Source organism: Microtus pennsylvanicus, chromosome 3, assembly GCF_037038515.1.
Source record: "Microtus pennsylvanicus isolate mMicPen1 chromosome 3, mMicPen1.hap1, whole genome shotgun sequence".
In the NCBI taxonomy this organism is placed as follows: domain Eukaryota; kingdom Metazoa; phylum Chordata; class Mammalia; order Rodentia; family Cricetidae; genus Microtus; species Microtus pennsylvanicus.
In genome coordinates, this window is record NC_134581.1 from 38,145,534 (window position 1) to 38,169,047 (window position 23,514).

Below are 23,514 nucleotides of genomic sequence, written 5' to 3' on the forward strand. Positions count from 1 at the left end.
TTACCCCTCTCATCACTAGTTTAACTAGTCTAATGTCAATGGCCTCTCCCCGTGTTAATCAGCCTTGAATTGGGCTGCTGGCTTGTTTTGTTATTTGATGTGAGTGACAAGGTGCATGGGAGCTCAGTAGTTTTGGAGTGCAGTCAAGAGTTTTGAAATGGGCATGTGGTTAAAGAGATAAATAGTGAAAGATTTCAGTGGCGTCAACTACCCTGATAGTTGTCCTCTCCCTTTAGGAATCAGCTCACCTATAGCAGTGCTTGCTCTTGGCCCAGGGCATACCAGGGTGGACTGCTTGGTGGAGTTAGTCTAGCTAACACTGTAAAAGTTCCAGCACCTAAATCAGACCACATGTTTAACCCTTATTTAAAATTACTGTACACCTTTATTTTGGGTTCTATATATGTATTGCATGGTGACTTCCAAAATTCTTTCCTACAGAAAACTTAAAAAAATTTTCAAATATATAGCACATAGTTGTCTAAAGTTACCATTCAAAGGAATAGCACACTGTTGTCTGTGATCATTTTTCTACATGACAGCTCTTGTTGGCTGTAGCCATCCCTCTGAGTGACAGCTCTTTCTTACCTTTTTTAGTCACTGTACAGTGTCACAGCACACAGTAGCAATTCATTGAGTAGTCATTAAAATAGCAGTTGTATTTTAATGTATGTTCTTTAATACATTAATACAAGTTTTAGTACTGAAAACCTGATTTTAGTACTTAAAAGCTGATTTTTAAAGTAGAGAGACGCATGCTTTAGTTATAGGATGCAGAGGTTTTCAAACTTCTAAAAATTATCAACAACTCTTCCCTAACAAAGCTTTTGATAGTGGTTTTGCCTGCTGATGTTTGCCACGTTAGAAATTAAACGCTGAGAACATTTAAATAACCGGTGACATTGCATTATATAAAAAAATTCAGTATAAATGATTACTGAGTGGTTAAGAGCACTGGCTGCTGTTGCAGAGAACTGACCCACGTGGCAGCTCACAGTCATCTGTAGCTCTTATTCTGGCCTCCACAGGTACCGGGTACATATGTGAGCCACACATGCAGATGTGCGGACAAGCACTTAGACACATAAAATAAAAATAATTACACCTTTTTTTAAAAAAATGTCTTTTAATAGTATTTTTTCAGAAATTGAAGTAAATCAGGATGAAAGTGGTTTGTTTTATATATTTGTAAATATCTTTATGTCAGACTCAGAAAGGACAGCTGGGTTCTATATCTGCTTCACACTCAACATGTTGTGATTGATAAACATGTAGACAGTCAACCTCACGCAGATGTTTACAGTAATTGGAAAACAGAGGCATATTTAAATAGCATGTTAAGCCAGTAGGTATCCTTTAATGTGATTCTAAAACTTACATTGTGTTCTCCAGACTTTGGGGCCTTCCTAACCAAGGCTACAGGAGCAGGTTAATCATAGCATTGTGCCCCAAAGCAGATGTCAGGGATTGTAGCCATCATAGGAGTCCACAGTCATCAAACAGAAAATTGTCTTCCAGCCTTTATGAAAAGATAAAACCATTACTGTACACGTACGTAAGTTGTTTTCTCTTTAAAGACCTGCAGCAGGCTGTAGATGTGCCTTTCGTGTATGAAAGTCCAACTACTCGTGGCGTCATATTGGCAAAGAATAAGTTACTTTGTCGGGAACACCTGATGAAACTCTCGAGACTTCCTCTATCTCTCAGCAATGGTGAAGCTTCAGGAAACAGTTTGTTGTTGCGGAGCTCAGGGTATATTGCTGTAGATGAGTGGATGCTTGGGTGGATGCTTCTCTTGGTAGATTTTCCTATAAGAGTCCAGGACTGCCCTCAAGCAGGGGTGTGCTTCTTCTTGTTAAAATCATGGTGCATCTCAAGTAAACAGTCTTTAGAAACAGACTAAATTGAGGGGAACTGTTTTTCTCTCCCTGCCACAGTCCTCTAGTGCCTCTGTTCTTAGAGCTTTTCTGTCTTCTGAACCCCAAATCCAGAAGCTCTGCCATTGCCTTGGCCCCTTCGGTGCTATTTCTAACACAAGAAGCGAATTAAGACCATAATGGATGTCAGAGCAACAGGTTATTTCTGTTCTTGTCCTTGTGTTTGGTGCTCTCTCTAAATCCCCTGGCTTCAGCTGACACATCTGAGGGATTAAATGCTAGGGCTCCTGAGGTGCCCTTAAACTCTGAACTCTGGTGGGCCTAAGTCAGACTTAAAGTTTTTATTGTCACATTATCTACCTGTCTATCATTCATCTGTCCATCTATTATGTATGTGTGTACACTCAAGTGTGAGTGTGTGTGTATGTGTGTGTGTGTGTGTGTGAGAGAGAGAGAGAGTGTGTGTTTGCATACCTATGCGTCTCTGTCTATGTCTTTATCTGTGTAGTGGCTTGCAAGGTCATGACATGCTAGTGGAAATCAGAGGACAGCATGTGGGTTTGAGTTCTCTCCTTCTTCCACATGGACCCCAGAAGTTGAATTCTTAGCTATCTCACTGGCTTCGAAATCAACTTGTTTAAACCTTTCATGTGCCTAAAGTATTTTTAGCTTTGGGAAACCATTCGTTTCCTCTGGCCAAAGTTATGGTTTCTTTGGGTTTTTTTGTTTTTTTTTTTTAAAAAAAGATTTTACTTTTACTTGTGTGCATATATATGTAAATGCAAGTGCCTGCAGAATCCAGAAGAGGGAAGGCATGGGATCCCACAGAGCTGGAGTGTCAGGCAGTGGTGAACCTTCCAATGCAGGTACTGCAAATTGAACTCTAGATTTTTGTGAGAGCAGGAGGTGCCCTTAACCGTTGAGCCATCTCTCCAGGACCTCCAACTCCGAATTAAGTTCTTATATATATTATCAATTGTTACAGAGATAAAATATTCCTAATGCTGAAATCATGAAGTCCCTGCTAGTTTTTATTGTAAACCAGTCCTAAAAGTGGCTAGACCACATACATGTTAATACAATTAAATATTAGTGTATTTTAATACTTCATGGCTTCAGTAGTTATGTTTAGAGGGTCCTTAGAAACCTCTCATTTTATAGTACAATTATTTTAGCTTTGTATTAATGTTTTCATAAGAATTTTGTACTGAAGAACTAACAGAAGCGTGGGGAGGGGCTTTAGCGCTTTGAAGAGGTTTGCAGTGAGGTAAGATTCCCTCAGTCTGGGTTTAGGCAGCTCCTAAGAACCAGTCCTTCTTCGGAAGTAGTCTTTGCCTTGCAGGCCCTGGCAGTGTGTCAGTGTCATTTGATACCCCTTACCACAGACAGGAGTGTACGGTAACTGAAACGTGTGTTTAGAGTGCTGGGGATTCAAACCCGGGTCCTCATGCTTGTGCAGCAAGCACTGTACAGATTGAGCCATTTCCCCATCCCATAACGTTTGTTGTTTCATTGAAGAGACATGAACTAATTGAAAATAAAGTTAGGAAGCTTTACTGTACCCAAGCTTGGTGCAGACAAGCTGGTGTGGCCATGGAGAAGTTTCTAGGTGGTGCTTTGAATGTCATGGTGGCCTCGCCCCTGTTAGCTTTCAACTGACTGGATTCCTAAAGGTCAGGAACCAACCTAATTTGATTTTGCACTCACAATACTAATGTGCTGTCTGGAATAGAATTAATGTTTCTGAAAAGAATGAATGAATAAATGGATTGATGAGGCATTTGTGACAGGTTCACAAATGTGGAGGGCGGCTACTCCGATGATGACAAGATCAAAATGGAATCTATCGTCCTAGGCTCAAAATTTTCCTCCAGACAAGCTCATAAAACTTGATTAACTTTATGTTTTAAAAATGTTGACTTGAGCCAGATGGTGATGGCACATGCCTTTGATCCCATCAGAGGCAGGCAGATCTCTGTGAATTTGAGGCTAGACTGGTCTACAGAGTTCCAGGACAGCCAAGGCTATACACCGAGAAACTCTGTTTTGAAAAACAAAATAAAAGCAAAAAGTTGGCTTTGTAGGTATCTATTGTGGACCTCTGGCTGAACGGTTGACGTTCTAAAAAAGAACATATTTTTAGTTGTTAAGGCTGAATTGCTGCCTAAAGTGCTAACACAGTGAAAGAGTTATTCAGAGACGTTAACACCGTGTGTAGAAGGTATTTCTAACTCTAATTTTACTGCTCAGACTGCGAAATATTAACAAGCTGACGTGTAGAGAGCAAATGGGATAGCTAGGAAGCAAAAACAGCAGCAACAAACCTGCCATGTCAGACACGCTGAAACAGAGCTGGTCTTCAGATGGCTGAGCAGGTAAGGATGCTTACAGCCCAGTCTGGGGACCTGAGTTCCAGTCCAGGGACCCACTTGGTGGAAGGAGAGCACTGACTCCCTCGAGTTATCCTCTGACTGCCACATGTGTTCTGTGGCACAGGTGCATGTGTACACACAAGCATGCGTGCACACACACACATGCACACAAACATACACACACTAAGTGTAATAAAATGTTCTTAAAATAAGTAGAATAAATATGGAGGCATGGATGTTACATGAGGGCCTGCTTGTTGGGGTTTCTGTCCTGTCTAGTTCCCACAGTTATTAGGTCCCAAAGAATCCCACATTTTTAAAACGTAAATTATAAAACCCATTGGCCCATTAGCTCAGGCTTCTTACTAACTCATAACTTATACTAACCCATTATTCTGGTATATATTAGCCACATGGCTCAGTACCTTTTTCAGTGGGGTAGGTCACATCTTCCTTCTACTGTGTCTGGGCAGGACTGGGGAGGAATGGGCTTCCTCCTTCCCAGAAGTCTTCTGTTTTCATTGCCCCGCCTCTACTTCCTGTTTAGTTATCTCACTTGTGTTTCCTGCCTGGCTACTGGCCAATCAGTGTTTATTTAAAATATAATTGACAGAATACAGTCCCGTAGCACATGGACTAGACTAAGGAAAAATGTCCCTTCATTTTTTAAAGGGCTGAGGCTTGGAAGACAGGAAATACTTTTTTTTTTTTGGTGTTCTTGGAGTAATATAGTCCTGATGAACATTACATAGAAACTGGTTTCTACTCATTTGTAAAGAACTTCCCAATCACTGAATTGCCTGTCGTGAACTCAGTATCCTGTGATTGCTGAGCTTTCTGTCCCTGGAAGAACTTTAGTAGAGACTGAGTTCATCTGCCAGAAACCCCTAAGTGACTCCTGTAAGGTGGGCTGGCGAGGTGAGCGAGGTGAGCGACAAGGCTGAAGTCTTGAGAACTGAGCTCCACTGAATAGTGGTTAAGAGAACACGAGCAGAGCCATCTAAACAAGCTCGGTGTTCAGTGATATTCATCTTAACTAGGAAGAGGGAATAAGTGGAAGTAAAATCCGCTGCTGTGAGTGTGTTTGCACAGCTGTTAAGCCATGGCCACCCCCTGTCTGTCTCTTAAAAGAGACTTCATTTTGGGAAAAGTTAAGGGTTTAAGTTTTTGTTTCATTAAAATGTTTCTTTAAAGATATTATAAAATTTATTTTAAAGTAGTGGGGAAAGTCTCCATTGTCCTACTAAGGTCAAGTTACTATTCCTAAGGTTTTTTTCCATTTAATTTCTTCAATTTTGAAGGCAATTTTTCCTTGTGTAATAATGTATAACAGAAGAGAATGTCTAAAACATTCATGTCCTTATGGAGTCCTGCTTTCGCCTTTGGTCTGACTGTGAAAAAGGAGACAATGTTGTTCAAGTTCCCTGTGGCCACCTTCCTCAGGCCTTACCGTGCTGAAGCTATTAGGAGCGTCTCCTACTTCGACATTTCATTTTCAAACATATCTTTAGAGTTGGTCTTTTAATTTTTAATGCATTTTTTCTTATTCACTTTCAAAAAGAGGAAAAAAAATCTATGAAAACTAAATATTCTTACCACCCAGAGATCACAGCTTTTAGCACCCTTCTGGATCTTTCTCTGGGAGGGAAAAATAATATATAATAGGAAACATGGTCCTGGGCTTCTGTTGTAAATAATGAGCTGGATCTCACCAGATGCTTTTGCTGTATCAACAGGATGATTAATGCATTCTTGCTTCATTAGTGTGATGCATTTAGATATATTAGGGGTTAATGCTATTTTGCTCGATGGAGTTTTATGTATTGCTTGATTCTTTATGCTAATACCAAGGAATTTACATTAGTGTTCACATACAATTTTTTTGATTCTAGGCTGCCCTTGCGTAGTTCATAAAACTCAAGTCTATAAACTTCTAGAGTGATGCGTAAGGGGTTTCCTCCTTGTACTCTCTATATTTCACCTCTCAGCCTTTGGATTGCATACTTAGTTCTCAGTCTGTATTTGTCTTTCTGTTTTTCCTGATTATATATTTGTCTTACTACTTATAGACATATATAGACCTCTATTCCAGTTTTAGTTCCTTAGAGTAATTTATATTTGTTCATTTTATCTTAGGTTTTATATTTTCATCATTAAGTAAATACCTATTTTTATAGTACATATAAGTGTACACGTCAGTAGGATTCACTGTGGTATTTCCATATAGGCATACAACATGTATCGCTATGGCTATCTGCGCTTCTTCCACTCTCTCCTGCACCTGTATCATTCCCTGTCTGGCTTATTTTGTTGAACATGATGACTTTCAATTCTATTGAATTTTCTGAAAATGATAGGACCTTATTCTGTTCAGCTAAGTAATATTTTATGGTATGTGTGTATATGATATGTGTTTATATGGTATGTGGGTATGTGTGTATATGGTATATGTGTATGTGTGTCTATAGTATGTGTGTATATGGAATGCACTACTTTAAAATAAATTTTATAACCTCCAAGAACAAAAGTTTTTAAAACATGCATGTGTGTATATATGATGTGTGTATATGGTATATGCATATGTGTGTATATGATATGTGTGTATGTATGTTGTTTCCTTTATATTTTTATCACTTGAGCAATAGGCCAATTCTTTTTTCTTTTTAACTAGTCCAATTCTTACTGTTCAGAATAGTGCCATGGTATCTCTTTGGTGTGCTGACTTAATTTCTTTAGGATATTCACTCAAAAGTAACAACAGTTGGATCATATGGTAGTTCTATTTTTAGTTTCTTTAGGACCCTCCATTTCCACAGTGGCTGGACTAATTTACATTTTGCCATGTCAATATTGATTTTCAACTTGACAGGATCTTCTGTCACTTATGAGATTGAGTTAACTGAGGTTAACTCTCTGGTCTGGAGGCTTAGACTGAATAGAAAGGAGAAATAAGGGCACGCCAGCATTTGTCTCTCTACTGTGGGTGCACGTGACCAGCTGGGTCACAGTGTCTGCCCTGCCTTCCCCGTCAGGATGGACTACACCCTCCTCCCTTTGTTAAGTTGCTTCTGTCAGGTGTGCTGTCACAGGAACAAGGGAAGTCATTGGGACTTCAGTGATGGCATCAACACTGGCCTTCCTTATTACTGCTCTGTGTTTATTCTGGATCTGTTTAAGTTGTGAGTATCACCTGTATTAATTACTGTAGATCTTACAAGTATAGATATTGAACTGTTTCTTTTAGCTTCCAACCTCCAAGAACAAAAGTTTTTAAAACATTAACTAAAGATCCTTTGTATTTCATTGCTATCTGTTGTCATATTCTTTCTTCATGTCTAATTTTATTAATTTGGGTTATCATGTTCTCTCTCACTCTTCTTTTCCTCCTCCACCCCTTTCTCCTTCTCTCTGCTCTCTCCTATGCACCATGGCTAAGAACTTCTCTGTATTCTTGATAATGTTTATCTTTCCAGATAGCTAACTTCATCTCACTGATTTCTTTAGTATTGTTCATTTTTTTCCTCTGGTACTCATTATTTCTCTCCATCTGCTCATTTGAGGTTTGGATTGCTTTGTTTTTCTGAGACCTTGATGTGTATCAGTAGGCTACTTATTTATGACTTCTTAATGTAGGCACATATTGGAGTACATGCCTCCCTTAGAACTACCCAGTAAGTAGTGTTTTTACTTTCATTTGATTCTAAGCATTTTCTCTGTTTTCTTCAATGATTCAATGATCACTCAACAGTTTATTGCTCAATCTCCCGGTGTTTTCATGTTTTCCTTTTACCATGTTTATTTGAAAATTTCATGCATGTGTGAAATACATCTTGACCATATCGACCCCCATCCCTTCCCTCCAAATTCCTTCAGCTTATATTTCAATATATTCTTTCTTTGCTTTTCTATTGAGTTTTAGTTTTAGTCCATTATGATGGAAGAAATAAGAAAATATTTCAGTTTTTAAATATTTGATAAGGTTTCTTTTACGGCTTCAATGATCTGTTTTGGAGGACAGTGTCTTCGCAGCTGTCATGCACATTCTACAGACATCTGTTAAGTCTGTTCCGTGTGGTCCAGCTTGACTTTGAAGCTTTTCTGTCTTGATAGCATGTTCATTGGTGAGAGTTGGTGTGTTGGGTTCACCGTTGTTTTATCTGGACCTGTAGCACTTGTTTTGTGAAATTGAGTGTGTAACAATGTGCAGTATATATTTTCACCCATAGAATCCTCCTGATGGATTGTTTCTTTTGTTAATGGATGATGCTCTTCTTCGTCTCCTCTCATTCTAGCTTGATGTCTATTACCCATCAGTCCACCTGTTCCTGCTTGTTTGCAGCTTCTGCATGCTGGATAAATCCCTTTCCAGCCTTTTCATCTCAGTGTGTGTATCTCTGCCAGTGAGACTGGATTTTGTCCTCTCATACGCTAGGCTGCAGTTTTTAGTTGGAGAGCTAACAACCACTTACTTAGGTTCTGGGTCAATATTGAGAGTTACTTGTTACTGTAATTTTATTGGATTTTTTTCTTGGTTTATTTGTATACGGTTTGTTCTTTTCTGTCTTCCTTATTTACTTTAGGAATTTGCCAAATGCTGAGTTAAATGTGCTTGTTTCATTCCTTCTTCTTCTATTCCTGTTGTAAAATATCTTCTGTGATTTTTCTTGGTTTATCTATCTGTGCACCATTTGTTCTTTTCTGTCTTCCTTATTTACTTTAGGAATTTGCCAAATGCTGAGTTAAATGTTCTTGTTTCATTCCTTCTTCTTCTATTTCTGTTGTAAGATACCTTCTGTGATGCTAGTTTGGTAGTCGAGAATTGCTTTAGTTTGTGCTTATCTTGGAAAGCATCTCCGTTATACTAAAGGATTCTTTGGTCTGTATGGTAATGTTATCATGCGGTTGTTTGCGTTTCTCCATGTTTTCCTGGCATTGGGCTTTCTGCAGAAAGGTCTGATGTGACGTGGATGAGTCTGTCTCCCAAGTTACTTATTTTTTGTGGCTTTCCGAGTCTCCTTTGTTGACATTTTATCTGTAATGTGCCCTGGAGACATGCTTTTCTGGTCACATCTGTTTAGAGTTCTAAATGCCTCTTGACCTTAGATGTCTGTTATTCTCCCTTGATTTAGAGACCTTTTTTTTCGCTGTAATTTCAGTGATTATGTTTTCTGTGCCTGCAGTTTGTGTTTCATTTTCTTCACAGCTAACGATACAGGAGCCTCATGCTTGGTGCTTATTTGTCTTTTTCTTCTTTGGTAAATCACCTGCTCAAATATGCCCTCTATTTTTATTGAGCTGTTTAGTTTCTTTTAATTTTGTGATTATATATATATATATTATACATATGTGACTACATATATGTCTGTATACATACATGTTGTATATACACATATATATATATATATATATACACACACACTGTTATAGTGATATAATGGCTTCTTATATCAAAGACAGGCGTTCTTAATTTCAGTAAAATCCAAGAAACTTCATTTCTTAACATAGCCCTGGGGATAATCAATTTATGTTTAAAGTTATTTATTTTAGGACATACACTAGGGAAAAACTGAAAGCACAGAAAAACTGGGACAGCAGAATCTACTTAAATTATGCTGATCTAGAAATGGAATGGCCCCATCTTAAAGGGCAGAGGGACTAAAGTCCATTGCTTTAGGTTTTTATGCTAGTGAGCAGGAACACATCGGAGTTCCAGGTTGTGCACTGAGATGTTGACGATGGTGATTACTGAATAGTGAAATCGTAACTACCTTATATTTTCCTTTCTTCTATGTGGTTTTATGTTATGTTTAGAAAACTTCTTTCTGTCTAGAAGGTAGGCAAATAACTAATTACTTGGAAAAGAAATGTTTTAATATTTTTAAGTTCTTCATAACCTCGGTGTTGCATGTTCAGAGACTATTGGAACAGCCCACAGTTTCCTGAGAGGGTGTTGGGTGCGCACACTAGCTCCTGTGCTGTTTGCTTTTGGTATTTACTTCCCAGCACGGACTTCTGGAAGCTCCTCTGTTATCACTTCTGTCTTTTGGTTCCACAAGTGACTTGTGCTGTAGGCAAATGTGTAAGGATGAATTACCCATTTCAGGAAAAGCAAGGAGGGATTGCCAAGTGAGGCATCGCACTAATGGGTAGGGAGCCTGTTCCTGGCTTGTGGGATGCCTGGTTTTTAAGTCTCATCAGTGCTTCCAAGATGTCGCCTGGCACTCCTGAGTCCTGCGTTTGACTATTGGTTGTGTTTTTGTTACACAAAGGAACTATCAAAAAACCTCGAACTAAGCACCAACAGTTTCCAGCGGCAGTTGCTTGCAGAAAGGAAAAGGGCGATTGAGGCTTATGATGAAAATAAACTTCTTCAAAAGGAGCTGCAGCGGCTCTATCACAAGCTGAAGGTAGGCATGTCTTTTTAGATCCCATTATTTCTCCTGTCCTATAAATTACATGAAAACCTAGTATTTTTTAAAAAAGTGGTCACTATTCATATTTGTTACTATGTAATTTACAAAATTCTAGTATTATATCTGTCACTTAGAAAGAAAAGCATTGTTAATATAATTGCTATAACAAAGTAAAGTACTGTATATGCCAGTAGCAACAATGTAAATGAAATAAATTTTACAAAATTCTGGGAGAGAACCATGGGAATGAGCATGTGCGTCACATTCTTAAAAGACCCAGTATTCTTCACATGACCCAGGACTGCTTGCTTTTCAAGTTGATGCTGCCTTCATTTTGTTTAGAGGAAACCAATTTACATTAATTAATTGTATTAAGCATATTTTTATTTTATGGAGGTCATTGATGGGTTGAAAGTTTGTTCAGAATTCTACAAAATTATGCCTAACCTTATAGAGTTTTCTCTTTGATGCGCAACTTCTCAGAAAAAAAGGCATTACTCCCATATTGTCAAGGTCCCTTGGGTTGAAAACATGATTTAATTTTTAAGTCAGTAATAACCCAAAACACATTCTTAAGAAAGATTCCACTTTTGTCTCTGTGGCTGAGCCTGGATCACAGACAGGCATTACTCTCTCTGTGGGGGAGGAAGTGGAGCTTGCTTCCCTCTCCCTTTTCCCCATTCCCTCCCCCTCTCCCCATCCCCCCTTTTCCCTTTCCCTCCCCTTCTCCCCATTTCCTCCCCCTTCTCCCCTTCCCTTCCCCTTCTTCCCCTTCATTCCTCCCCGCCCCCATCCTCCTCTTTCCCCTCCTCAGAGATACTCTTTCTCTAGTTTGACAGTTACACTGGAGAGCTGACCAGAGATGCTTCAGTTTTATAGAGAAGGTGTTAGTTCTTACGCTGCAGGTGTTTCTTTAATTTCAAACTGATTATCTTCCTTTCTTGTATTGGGTTTATTTTCAGGAAAAGGAGAGGGAATTGGATATAAAAAATATATACTCTAATCGTCTGCCGAAGTCGTCTCCAAAGAAAGAAAAAGAAATTGTTGCAAGAAAAAATGGTATGGTAGATTACTGCTAAAACTGGAGCCCTGTGATGTGTGGGCTCTTGAGTCATGAGAGTGAAGGGGCAGAGCCTTGGGGGTATATTTGATCTGATTTTTACAGATCAACGTTGCTAGTAATCACAGTTTTTTAACTTTTGTCTTTCTAAGGAGAAGTTATTAAAATCCTGTCTTAGGGGGATGGAGAGATGACTGGGGTGGGGGTAGGGGTTAAGAGCGCTTGCTGATCTTCCAGAACACTTATGTAAAGGTGGCTCACATTGACCTGCAACTCCAGCTCCAGGACATCTGATGCCCTCTTCTGGGCTTCTTGAGCACACACACATTCATGGCACACAGACACAGAGAGACCCCATGCACATACATTAAAAAAAAATTTTACAAAATTAAAAAAAATACGTTTTATGCAGCCTTTTAAAAAATGTCTATGTGTTCCTGTGTTGAAGCATCCCAAAATGTGTTAATGTACAGCTTTTATGTTCTCATTAAACTTAATTTTAATAAAATGTTAAAAACCTTACTGTAATTTTGATAGCATAAAATATATAATTATTTCCAAGTACTAAGTACCTAGCTTTAACAGTTGTATCTTTCTTGCTGCTATTTCATCCATTCCTTCCACTTTCTAGTGTATTTTAAACCAAATCCAGATACTATGTCACTTCACTTATACTTTGTATTATTGTGCAATTTTCCTTTTCCTAAACAAAAGCATAATTCTCCTATGAATTAGAGAAATTTTATTCACTTTGCAAAAGATGATTATCATTTGTAGTATAATTGCCCTCAGATCACATAATTGCTAGTTAGCCCTTCGTGAACGAAGTGTGTCCTCTCACTTAGATGAATATTGCCGGTTGAATATATGTTAACGTTATTCAGTGGGGTTAGAAAACTTGTTTATGGTTTTCTTGGTAGTATCATGCCAGAGTGACTTTACCGACCTGTGCACAAAGGAGGTGCAGACCTCTGAAGACTCTGAGCTGGAGGAATTCCCTGTCACACCACAGACTGTCCTGTGTTATGAGAACAAATGGGACAGACCAGAATCTCTTTCTTCGGTGAGTTTAGCACGGTGGCTAGAGCCCAACCGCAGGAAATCTGTTTTCACAACTGTGGCCGAAGTTCTCACAAGCTGGCCCCCCAACCCCCGTTCTGTATCCTCTGGGGAAGAGTGCTAGTTACCTTTCTTGTTTCTAGACCAAATACCTCATAAGATGCATCCCAAGAAAGGAAGGGCTCATTCTGACTCTTGACTTAGGGGATGCCGTCTCTCATGGTGAGGAATGTGAGACAGCCAGTCATATCACAGCTAGTCAGGAAGCAGAGGTGAGTGTGGCTGCTCAGGTGGCTCTCTGCTTTCCTCTTCAGTCGCCAGCCATGAGGGCAGGACCACACACATTTACCGAGGGCCTTCCTCCTCAGGTTCTTTTGCTTTTAAGATTTATTTATTTAATGTACTCTACCTGCATGTACACCTTTATGCTAGAAGAGGCCATCAGATCCCATTACAGATGGTTGTGAGCCACCATGTGGTTGCTTGGAATTGAACTCAGGACCTCTGGAAGAGCAGCCACTGCCTTTCCACTGAGTTATCTCTCCAGCCCCGAACTCAGTTCTTAGGGTAACACTGAGATCTTTATCTCCTAGACAACTGATTCTAAGCTGACAATGAAAGTGAACCATCTTGGGGACCAGCAAAAAAGTTCATGACATTATTCAATTTCAATGCTACATAATTTTTAATTAGAAATTTAGACATAAAGTAGATTTGCAAGATTCAGTGTGGCTGTCAATGCCTGTGTTCTGCAATTAAACACCATCTTAGTTGGCTACCTCAGCTGGTTAATGGCCATTTCTGGTTAGATTAATCAGATTTTACTATAAAATACACAGACCAAAGCTACTCTTACAGCTTACCTCATCACATGGTTGTTGATTTTGTTTTCATTATTTGGATTGGTTCTGTATATCTTGTAATTTTTTTCTTTAAAAAATTTAGCTCAATTAAGAATTGTTTTTGAAGCATCTTTCAAAACATAGTAACTTGACTTATTACGTGAAGATTTTATTTAATTTCTAACTTGGTAATCATGCTTAATGGATGATTTGTCATGTTTAAAGACTATTTCCCCCTTTTTATATGAATTTGTATTTTTGAAATGCATGATAGTACCTGGAATACCAAGAGCGAAATGAGCGTGGGGCAGAGATTCTAAACTCGGAAAAAGAAGAAAGATGCAGTGAAGATCAGGAAGGATACTCTGGCAAACAGGAGGCGGGGAAGCCTGAGAGGGGTAAGAGATTGTGTAAGCTTTGCGTGGCTGCAGGGACAGAGAAGAGGTGGAGGCAGCAGCAGCGGTGGCACACAGGAGTCAGAACAATGGGATGGAGTCACAAAAGGAAGAAAAGGAAGGCTGGAAGGGGCTTGGGAATTATGAATAAATTAACTTCAGAGAATTTAGATGAAACAATGTTTAATCAAAGAGGGGAACTATTCCTGTAACCCCATGAGGAGTGAACTGAGCGAGAGCCCTCTGCTGTGTTGGCCTTGATCTCTAGGTCATGGAGTAAGTGCAACACAAAAATCAGTCATCTACAAGGCCCTGAGTATTCCTATAATTTTTTTACTTTAATTTGTAAATATTTATAACATTTCCTATAAGTTCAGAGAAACAGTTCGCATAGTTTAGATGATGGAAATGAAGTTCATTGTTATAAAAATACACAGACCAAAGCTACTTTTACAGCTTACCTCATCACAATTTTATATAGGATGTTAGTTTTATTTATTTAAATCAAGTTCATTTCTATCTGTATAGAATGTGTTAGAGGTTTGGGTACCAAGAGTCCAGACTGACTTCCATGCCCCCTTAGTTCCATGGTAGTTGTTTACCGAGAAATCTTATTTGTTTTGAGCTTAAATTCATGGAACAGCATGTGTACTGGATGGGAATGTTATGTGTACTGGATGGGAATGTTAGCATGCGTACTGGATGGGAATGTTAGCATGCGTACTGAATGGGAATGTTCGCATGTGTACTGGATGGGAATGTTAGCATGTGTACTGGATGGGAATGTTATGTGTACTGGATGGGAATGTTATGTGTACTGGATGGGAATGTTAGCATGCGTACTGAATGGGAATGTTCGCATGTGTACTGGATGGGAATGTTAGCATGTGTACTGGATGGGAATGTTATGTATACTGGATGGGAATGTTAGCATGTGTACTGGATGGGAATGTTCGCATGTGTACTGGATAGGAATGTTAGCATGTGTACTGGATGGGAATGTTCGCATGTGTACTGGATGGGAATGTTAGCATGTGTACTGGATGGGAATGTTCGCATGTGTACTGGATGGGAATGTTAGCATGTGTACTGGATGGGAATGTTAGCATGTGTACTGGATGGGAATGTTCCATATGGGTGATCTGATATCAGAATGTACGCCCTTTACTGAAATTATGATATTTTTATACTTTTAATTCTTTCACTAGAAAATGATTTCAAAATTATAGGAAACTGCCATGAATGGCCCGAAGAAAACAAAGTTTTTCAAATGAATTCCACACCTCATGTCTGTACCTTAAGAACATGGCATGTGTGTCCCGCAGGCACAGATCTCACCTTAAAGCTCTCTGGCATCCTCCCCACGCTTCGGGAGCTTTAACTCTGACACCTTTAGCTAGTCTGTGGTCATATTGCAGTTTCATTGGTAGACACGAGATTGTTCCTTGAGGCATTTTCTTCCCTCAGAACTTGATCATAAATTGTGCTTAATTCTCACCTCTAGGGTCATGTTTACTGTGAAGTATTTTTGCTTATGATTTTTTAGTCTATGCAATTAATACTTTTGATAGTTACACACCTTTTTTAAAAAATAGAATGTTCTTTTGAGATGTAACTGAAATTTTCTCTTGATTTGAGCTAGTGCAGTTGCTGTCTGAGTTCTGTGTAAGGGCTGCTTTCTCAGGACAGCCAAGAATTTATGTTGAGCTCCTTGCTCTTCCTGTCTCCCGCACACCATGAGTTGTACAGTCCTGCGTGGAGAACCTTCCTACTGCCACACTGAAGGTCAGGGTCCAATCCATGTGAACTACTTCGAATCCAGAATGCCAAGTGTAGAAACAAAATATTATGATGTCCATTCTCCTATCTTAGCATGCCAAATGTAGATTAAAAGACGTTTGCAAAAGATTGTAGCCAAGTTCTCCTATTTAGAAATACTAACTGCTATAAAATTCTTGTCTTTAAATTTCATTTTATACAGAATGGGAAAGAGAAGAATTTGATAAAATGAAAGGTAAGACATCTTTACTAGGAAAAACAGAGAAGCCAGCGCTGGAGACTGGAAGGTTTCAAGGAGAAACGTATCAAATTCAGAATGCTGATAAACTCGAAGACGAGGCAGAAAGAATAAAGACAGAAATGCTTCTTGCCAAACTGAACGAGATCAACAGAGAACTCCAAGAACCTCAGAACCTCAACCGGCCCCCTTTGCCATTGCTACCTAACTTTGAATCAAAATTGCATTCTCCAGACAGAAGCCCCAAATCATACACATTCTCCGAGTCTTCAGACAGATCATTCAATGGACATCACTTGTCAGACATGAGTTTTTTAACTCCCAGAGGAGAAGGCCGGAGTCCAGGACCGATCCGGAGTCCAGGACTAATTCGAAGTCCAGCCCCTCCAGATGAGTTTGCATTTGGTGGCTATGTGCCTTCATTTGCAAAAATGTCAGGGAAGTCAAATCCACTTAGCCAAAAAAGTAACCTTTTAGATTTTCAAAATAACAGTTTAGAAAGCCTAGGTAAAAACAGTGTAGATTTAATTTTGAGAAGGGAGAAAAAAGCGAACCTAATGGAGGAGCTGTTTGGCCCCAGCACTAGCACCACCACCGTTTCTTCCAAGAGCAGTGAGACACATTTTCTGGCTGCCAGCAGAGGAGACTTGGACCCTCTTAATGTCCCCTCTGGGGACAAAAGCAACAGAGTCCAGGGGCCTGATGATGAAGATGAAGACTTTTTCCTCAGTGAAGGAAGAAGTTTTAATCCCAGCAGACAGCGGCTGAAGCACACAAGCAATAAGCCAACGGTCACAGCTGTTGACTCTGTTGACGAGGACATTGAAGAGGTCACACTCAGATGACTGACTGGAGTGCACACAGTATATGTGTATATATTTTTTAAATTGTAAATATTAAAGTATTTTAATACAGTATTTATTATAAAAACTTAAATTTCTAATGGTAAAATAGACTTACTAGGGAGTAGGTCTTAGCAACTAAATACAGCACACTTGAACAAATAGCGCCATACCACGTGACCATGTTGCTAAGAATGCTGTTTTTGTTTTGAAATGAACTGAAAGGAGAGTTGCTGCTTCCTTTTTTTTTCTGTTTTTACAACTGGTCTCACTTACTGAACTGGCCCTGTGGGAAGTTTTACTTCACTAGAATCTTTCTCATTTCCTACTTTTACCTCTGTTGATTTTTGATCGAATCTCGCTGAGCCTAAGTATTGTCTTTCCACTGATGGTTGAATGGAAATTAAGGGTCTCCAGTGAAGACCCCAGTTAGCAAAGAGCAATGGGACTTGGGAGCTGTATCCTAGTTTGAGGTGACAAAGCCAAGCTACTCCCAAGTGGTGGTGGCAACAACCTTGGGACTTCCTCTGGAATTTGGGGTATTTACCGAGGTATACACTGGGGAGCCTAGAACACTCAGTGCTTTTGGCTGGCTGGCCACTTAGGTGGGTCACGGAAGGCATTTTTTTCCCCTACGCGGTGCCCTGTGTGGCTCCAGGAGGCTTAGGCACACTGTTACTCCTCTCCTTTTGTACACTCTGACCTCTGGTGGCTGCTGGCAGATTCCCTAGCAAACACAGGAAGGAGAAGAAATGTCAGTACAACACAGAATGATTTTCAGTTTAATTATGTTTCCAGAGTCCTGGTTTGGGAAATTTTAATAAATAATTTTAAGATTTGAACTTGTCCTCAAACTCAGCAGACAGAAGTGTGATAGTCTTGGGTTTACAGGACTGATGTTGATGCCACCGTGGGTAGAAGTGTTTAGCATCGGGGCACCCGCCACGCAGAGTGGACGCGATAATCTTCTGTAGAAAGGTGCGGTTTCCTTACCCTCAGTTCAAGACACATGCAGAGGCGGATGCTGAACAGGCCTGCTCTGCTGCAGCAGCGCTAGATCAGCCAAGGAGAAACACTGTGTTTAGGGACGGAGCAGTGTGACCATTTGTTCATGGCGTGGGTCGTATGGTTGTCCAGGCATTCATGCTGACTAGGGGCGGGAGTTCCCATGGTATCTGGGGTTCTTCTGAATGCTGACTTGGGAATGCTGCTTGATATTTGGTAAGTCTTTACCTGGTTAGACCTCTCATTCCTGGCTGCACTGCCTGTCACCTCCTGGACCAGCTTCTCGTCATTTATTGGGAACAGACTCTTTTTAAAGTACTACATAATATGTTAAAGCTTCTCTCAAGGAGGATTTTAGATCTTCTGTGAGTAAGCATTTACTATATTGCAAATCACTGTAATATATGTAAACGTGTTATTTGTGATACAGTTCTTGATCAAACATTATGTAATGTTAATTTTGTTTGTGGCTGTAAGTTTTCTACTGAAGAATTCTAATTTTATAGTTTTTAAAAAACTTTTTCAGAAAAATTTTATTCATTACTTTAATTAGATTTATGTCCTGAAAGTCTATTTAACCCAATGAGCAAAGGATTATTAAAATTAAGACAAATTAAGTTAAAAGTTTAAAAGCATTCTGATGTTTAGTGTTAGAACTAGATACTAAAATGTGCGAAACATGGACAGCCAATCAGTTTTTTCCAAATGTCAGGTTAAATTTCTTTGTACTCAGAACTCTTACTAATAAACATTTAAAACACTCCATGACTCTTTATTTGAACGACATTTTATAGTTAGGAGGTATTCAGTGGAAGCAGGATTGGGACCCCTCATCCACCTGTTACGTTATTTAGCGGTTTTGGTTGAAGCCCAGAATTTGAACTAATTCAGGATAGACAGTGTTCCCGTCTCATCAGATAATTGTAGTTCCAATTAATTTTTTCCACCTTAATAGCTGTTGCAATGACACACATTTCACATGGTAATACAGAGGCATGCAGGCAGGGAGGGTTAAATTGAATCGTAAACACGGGCCTCTTTCCTGGCTGACCCGGTGCTTCCTGATCATCTTCATTTAGTAGTTTAAACTGGTGTCCCTGGCTGGCCAGGACACAGGGAAGGGAAATGTGCCTCCTAGTGATGATGCAAATGCTTTAGAAGTAAAGGAATCACCGTAACTTGGCAACAGAGAATACCTGTGGAACCTTTGTCTCAGCTTCACAGTGCATACCTTCTCGCATTAAAGTCCGTCTAAAAAAGAATCAAAAGTGCTCACTGAGGGTGTCCTGCCTGTATTAGGTGAGTAGAGACTCACCCACAGACACTGCCCTTATCTGGCTCCTTGTGTGGTGTACTGTGACTTCCTCAGCTCTTAGTAGTCTGCTGTGGTCCTTGTGGTGGGTACAGGTGAGTAAAATCCTGGAGCTGATGCTCTGCCAAGTGCCCAGCACATTATCAGCGCTTGATAAACAGCTGTTGTTATCATAGCTATTTATGAGTTTTATGGAATAATTGAAGTTTGCATTCCCACCAGCAATGCAGGAGTGTTCCCTTTACCCCACATCCTCTCCAGCATAAGTTGTCATCAGTGTTTTTGATATTAGCCATTCTTTTTTTTTTAATTTTTATTGAGCTCTACATTTTTCTCTGTTCCCCTCCCTATCTCTCCTCTCCCCTTCAACCCTCTCCCATGGTCCCCATGCTCCCAATTTACTCAGGAGATCTTGTCTTTTTCTACTTCCCATGTAGATTAGATCTATGTATGTGTCTCGTAGGGCCTTCATTGTTGTCTAGGTTCTTTGGGATTGTAATTTGTGGGCTGGTTTTCTTTATGTTTATAAACTACTTCTGAGTGAGTACATGCAATAATTGTCTTTCTGGGTCTGGGTTACCTCACTCAAAATGATGTTTTCTAGATCCATTCATTTGCCTGTCAATTTCAAGATGTCATTATTTTTTTCTGCTGTGTAGTACTCCATTGTGTAAATGTACCACATTTTCCTTATCTGTTTTTTGGTCTATGGGCATTTAGGTTGTTTCTAGTTTCTGGCTATGACAAACAATGCTGCTATGAACATAGTCGAGCACATGTCTTTGTGGCATGATTGAGCATCCTTTGGGTGTATACCCAAAAGTGGTATAACTGGGTCCTGAGGAAGGTTGTTTCCTGATTTTCTGAGAAATCGCCACACTGACATCCAAAGGGGCTGTACCAGATTGCATTCCTACCAGTAATGCAGGAGTGTTCCCTTTACTCCACAACTTTTCCTGCATAAGTTGTCATCAGTGTTTTTGATCTTGGCCATTTTTACAGGTATAAGATGGAATCTTAGAGTTGTTTTGATTTGCATTTCTCTGATGACTAAGGATGTTGAACATTTCCTTAAGTGTCTTTCAGCCATTTTCGATTCCTCTGTTGAGAGTTCTTTGTTTAGGTCTGTGCTCCATTTTTTTTTATTGGATTATTTGTTCTTTTGATGACTAGTTTCTTGAGTTCTTTGTATATTTTGGAGATCAGACCTCTGTCCTATGTGGGGTTGGTGAAGAAGATCTTTTCCCATTCTGTAGGCTGCCATTTTGTCTTGTTGACCATGTCCTTTGCTTTACAGAAGCGTCTCAGTTTCAGGTGGTCCCATTTATTAGTTATTTCTCTCAGTGTCTATGCTATTGGGGTTATATTTAGGAATTGGTATCCTGTGCCAATGCATTCAAGTGTACTTCCTACTTTCTCTTCTATGAGGTTCAGTGTGGTTGACTTCATGAGGTCTTTGATCCGTTTGGACTTGAGTTTTCTGCATGGTGATAGAAATGGATCTATTTTCATTCTTCTAGATGTTGATATCCAGTTATGCCAGCACCATTTGCTGAATATGCTTTCTTTTTTCTATTTTCTATTTTTTACTTCTTTGTTGAAAATCAGGTGTTTGTAGGTGTGTGGATTGATATCTGGAACTTTGATTCATTTCCATTGGTCCTTCTGTTTGTTTTTATGCCAATATCAGGCTGTTTTCAGTACTGTAGCTCTGTAGTAGAGTTTGACGTCAGGTACTGTGATGTCCAGAAGTTCTTTTATTGTACAGGATTGTTTGGGCTATCCTGGGTTTTTTGCTTTTCAATATGAAATTCAGTATTGTTCTTTTGAGGTCTATGAAGAATTTTTCTGGGCATTTTATTGAATCTGTAGATTGCTTTTGGTAAGATGAGCATGTTTTTTAAATGCCAGAGATGGTGGTTACTGCTTTTGTTGCCTTTGCCTTGTTATTTCCCCCGAGAACTTTTTCCTGAGAAGCTGGTACTTTATCGATCATTGCTCCCTTTTCTAGAATCAAGGAAAATATAACACATGTTATAACATATACCCAAATTTCAAAGGTGGAATATTGCACTCAATACTCACAACATAAGAAACCAAACCAAACCAAACAAACAAAAAAATCCAGTTGTGCACTAGTGTGTCTGTGCTCTACACAAATAGCTTACACAAAACCGATTGCTTTTACTGTCTCTTGTTCTCAGGTAATCTTTCAGTAAGAATATTGAGTTGGGAGCTTCAAGCTTTCATGATCACTCCAAGCTGGCAGTATCTCCCTAAATCTCCTACGAACAGGCAGAAGTGTCACTGGCCCATGTTATGCTACACTATGCCCACCCTCTGTGCTGGTTGCCCTGTGCAGGGAGGGATGGACTCCCTGTACTTGCTCTGGTCAGAAAATGTCAGGTTTGCATGAATGGGAAGGCATGCTTCCACTGATGAAGGAAGTTTAGACAGTGGGTGGCAGCTGGGGAGAGAGTTGCTTGCTTGCTTGCTTGCTTGCTTGCTTGCTTGTTTGTTTTTCACAGTGTGGCCTCTGGTAGGTTGAGTCTGATCCAGTGGTTGGCCTAACCCGACACCCATGAGTATATGGACTGAAGTTAACATTTTCTAGAAATGAAGTTGGGAGGGGGTGGATCTGAGAAGAGTTGGGAGGGAGTGGAAGGACGAATGTGATCAAAATACCTTGTATTACATTATTCAAGAATAAAAAACCTTTTTATTTGAAAATTTTTAATGGTTTATTTCTGATGTGCACCTCTATATACATGAATATATTCAGTCTGTTTCTAACACAAAATAAAAATTAGAAGTCAAAACAGGAGAAAAAACATTTTCCTTTGAGGACAGGAAATAGGTTAGACTTGAGTGCTTACAAATTATAATTTTCATTAAATAATCTGTCTTTTAAGCCCCTCATATGTGAAATGGGACTGATCATGGGTTTACATGTTTCAGGAATCTGAAGTAGTACATTTTTAAGAGAAGAAAATAATAGGATAAAGCATTATCCTAAGGAGGGTAGTGTTGTCTGCTTTGGGCTGGAGAGATGTCTAAACAGATAAAATAAAGTGGTTGTCTGTCTGTCACCTCTGTGCTCAGGAGGTGGGGAGAAGTGGCCACTGGGGCAAGCTTGCTAGGTGAGCCAAATCAAATGGATGAGCTCAGGTTCAGACAAAAACCTTGCTTCAGGAGTTAAGTCTGAGAATGGTCAAGGAAGCCACTTTATGTCAACCTCTGGCTTACACAGACACATGCACACACATACACACATGCACATGTAAGTACACAGTAACTAAACAGTAGAGATGTGTCATTATGGACATTTAAGAAGCTAGACGTGTTCGTGGCCATCTTCAGCTGCAATGACTCTCCTCTTCCGCGATGCATGCAGAGGCTGCAGTTCTCCACAGAGCACATTTGCTGTTTCTGTGAAGCAGCAGCCAGTCAAAAGCAAGTTTGCACAGAGCTTTGCTTTACTGCTGAACTCATGGAGAAACCTGGAACCAAGACTCTGTATGCTCTCAGAGGACAAAGGTTCTAGAGAAAGCCAGCCAGCCAGCAGTGTTTGGGATGCCCTGAATTCCAGGGCTGAAGAGAACTGTGTGTCTTCACCAGTTGATTTTGGCTAGGCATGTTTTTCATATAATCCGTGTAACAGGATGTTGTTAATGTCCAATTTTTACCCTGATATAGGGAATCAGAGTTCATATACAAGCATGGAAGCGGCTTTGTCTAGAAACATTTTTTCCTTCTTTATAATTTCTTCTAAAAAATCTTAACTACATTATGAGCCTCTAATCTATATGATATGGGTAATATTTACTCTCCTAAGAAGTTGTTGCTGGTCATGGTGGTGGTAGTGGGACATGACTCCTTCAAATAATGAGTTCAAACCCTCATATGTAGAATTAATAGATCCAAAAAGCACTGGCCAGGAAAACAGTGACCAGGGCATTTGTGTAGAACAGTGAGGTCCATGAGCCTCAAGTCTAGTTTACTGTAGGCACAGTGCATCCCTCATCCTAGGTAGGACATTATTTCTCACGACAGGACCATTGTTTACCTCTTGGACAAACTGAGCAACATTTAAATTCATCTGCTTTATGCTTGAAGTACTTGAAGGGAGTAATTTTCAAAGTATGTCCCACTCCCCCAGAACTGCTGCAGCGCTTGGAAACTAGTGAAGATACCTGTTGATAGATCTGTTACAAACCCACTGTGTAGAGATAGCCTCGGAGTTCATCTGGATTATATGAGTACTCCAGGGCATCCTGATACTGCTGGAGTTTGAGAACCCCCTTTTTAGGGGAAACAAAG

General features: G+C 39.7%; 1 protein-coding gene across 7 annotated transcripts in view; it reads left to right on the forward strand.

Annotated features, from left to right (window-relative positions):
* Positions 1-18,643, forward strand: part of Lca5 (lebercilin LCA5) — a 55,268-nt gene extending 36,625 nt beyond the window's left edge. For all 7 annotated transcript variants that reach the window (XM_075965103.1, XM_075965108.1, XM_075965106.1 and 4 more), the window contains 5 exons: positions 10,519-10,656; positions 11,625-11,721; positions 12,643-12,785; positions 13,898-14,021; positions 16,000-18,643. In XM_075965103.1, coding sequence (XP_075821218.1) covers positions 10,519-10,656; positions 11,625-11,721; positions 12,643-12,785; positions 13,898-14,021; positions 16,000-16,880 — 1,383 coding nt within the window. In that variant the 3' untranslated portion in view covers positions 16,881-18,643. The remainder of the gene's footprint in view (positions 1-10,518; positions 10,657-11,624; positions 11,722-12,642; positions 12,786-13,897; positions 14,022-15,999) is intronic.
* The last annotated feature ends 4,871 nt before the right edge of the window (positions 18,644-23,514 follow it).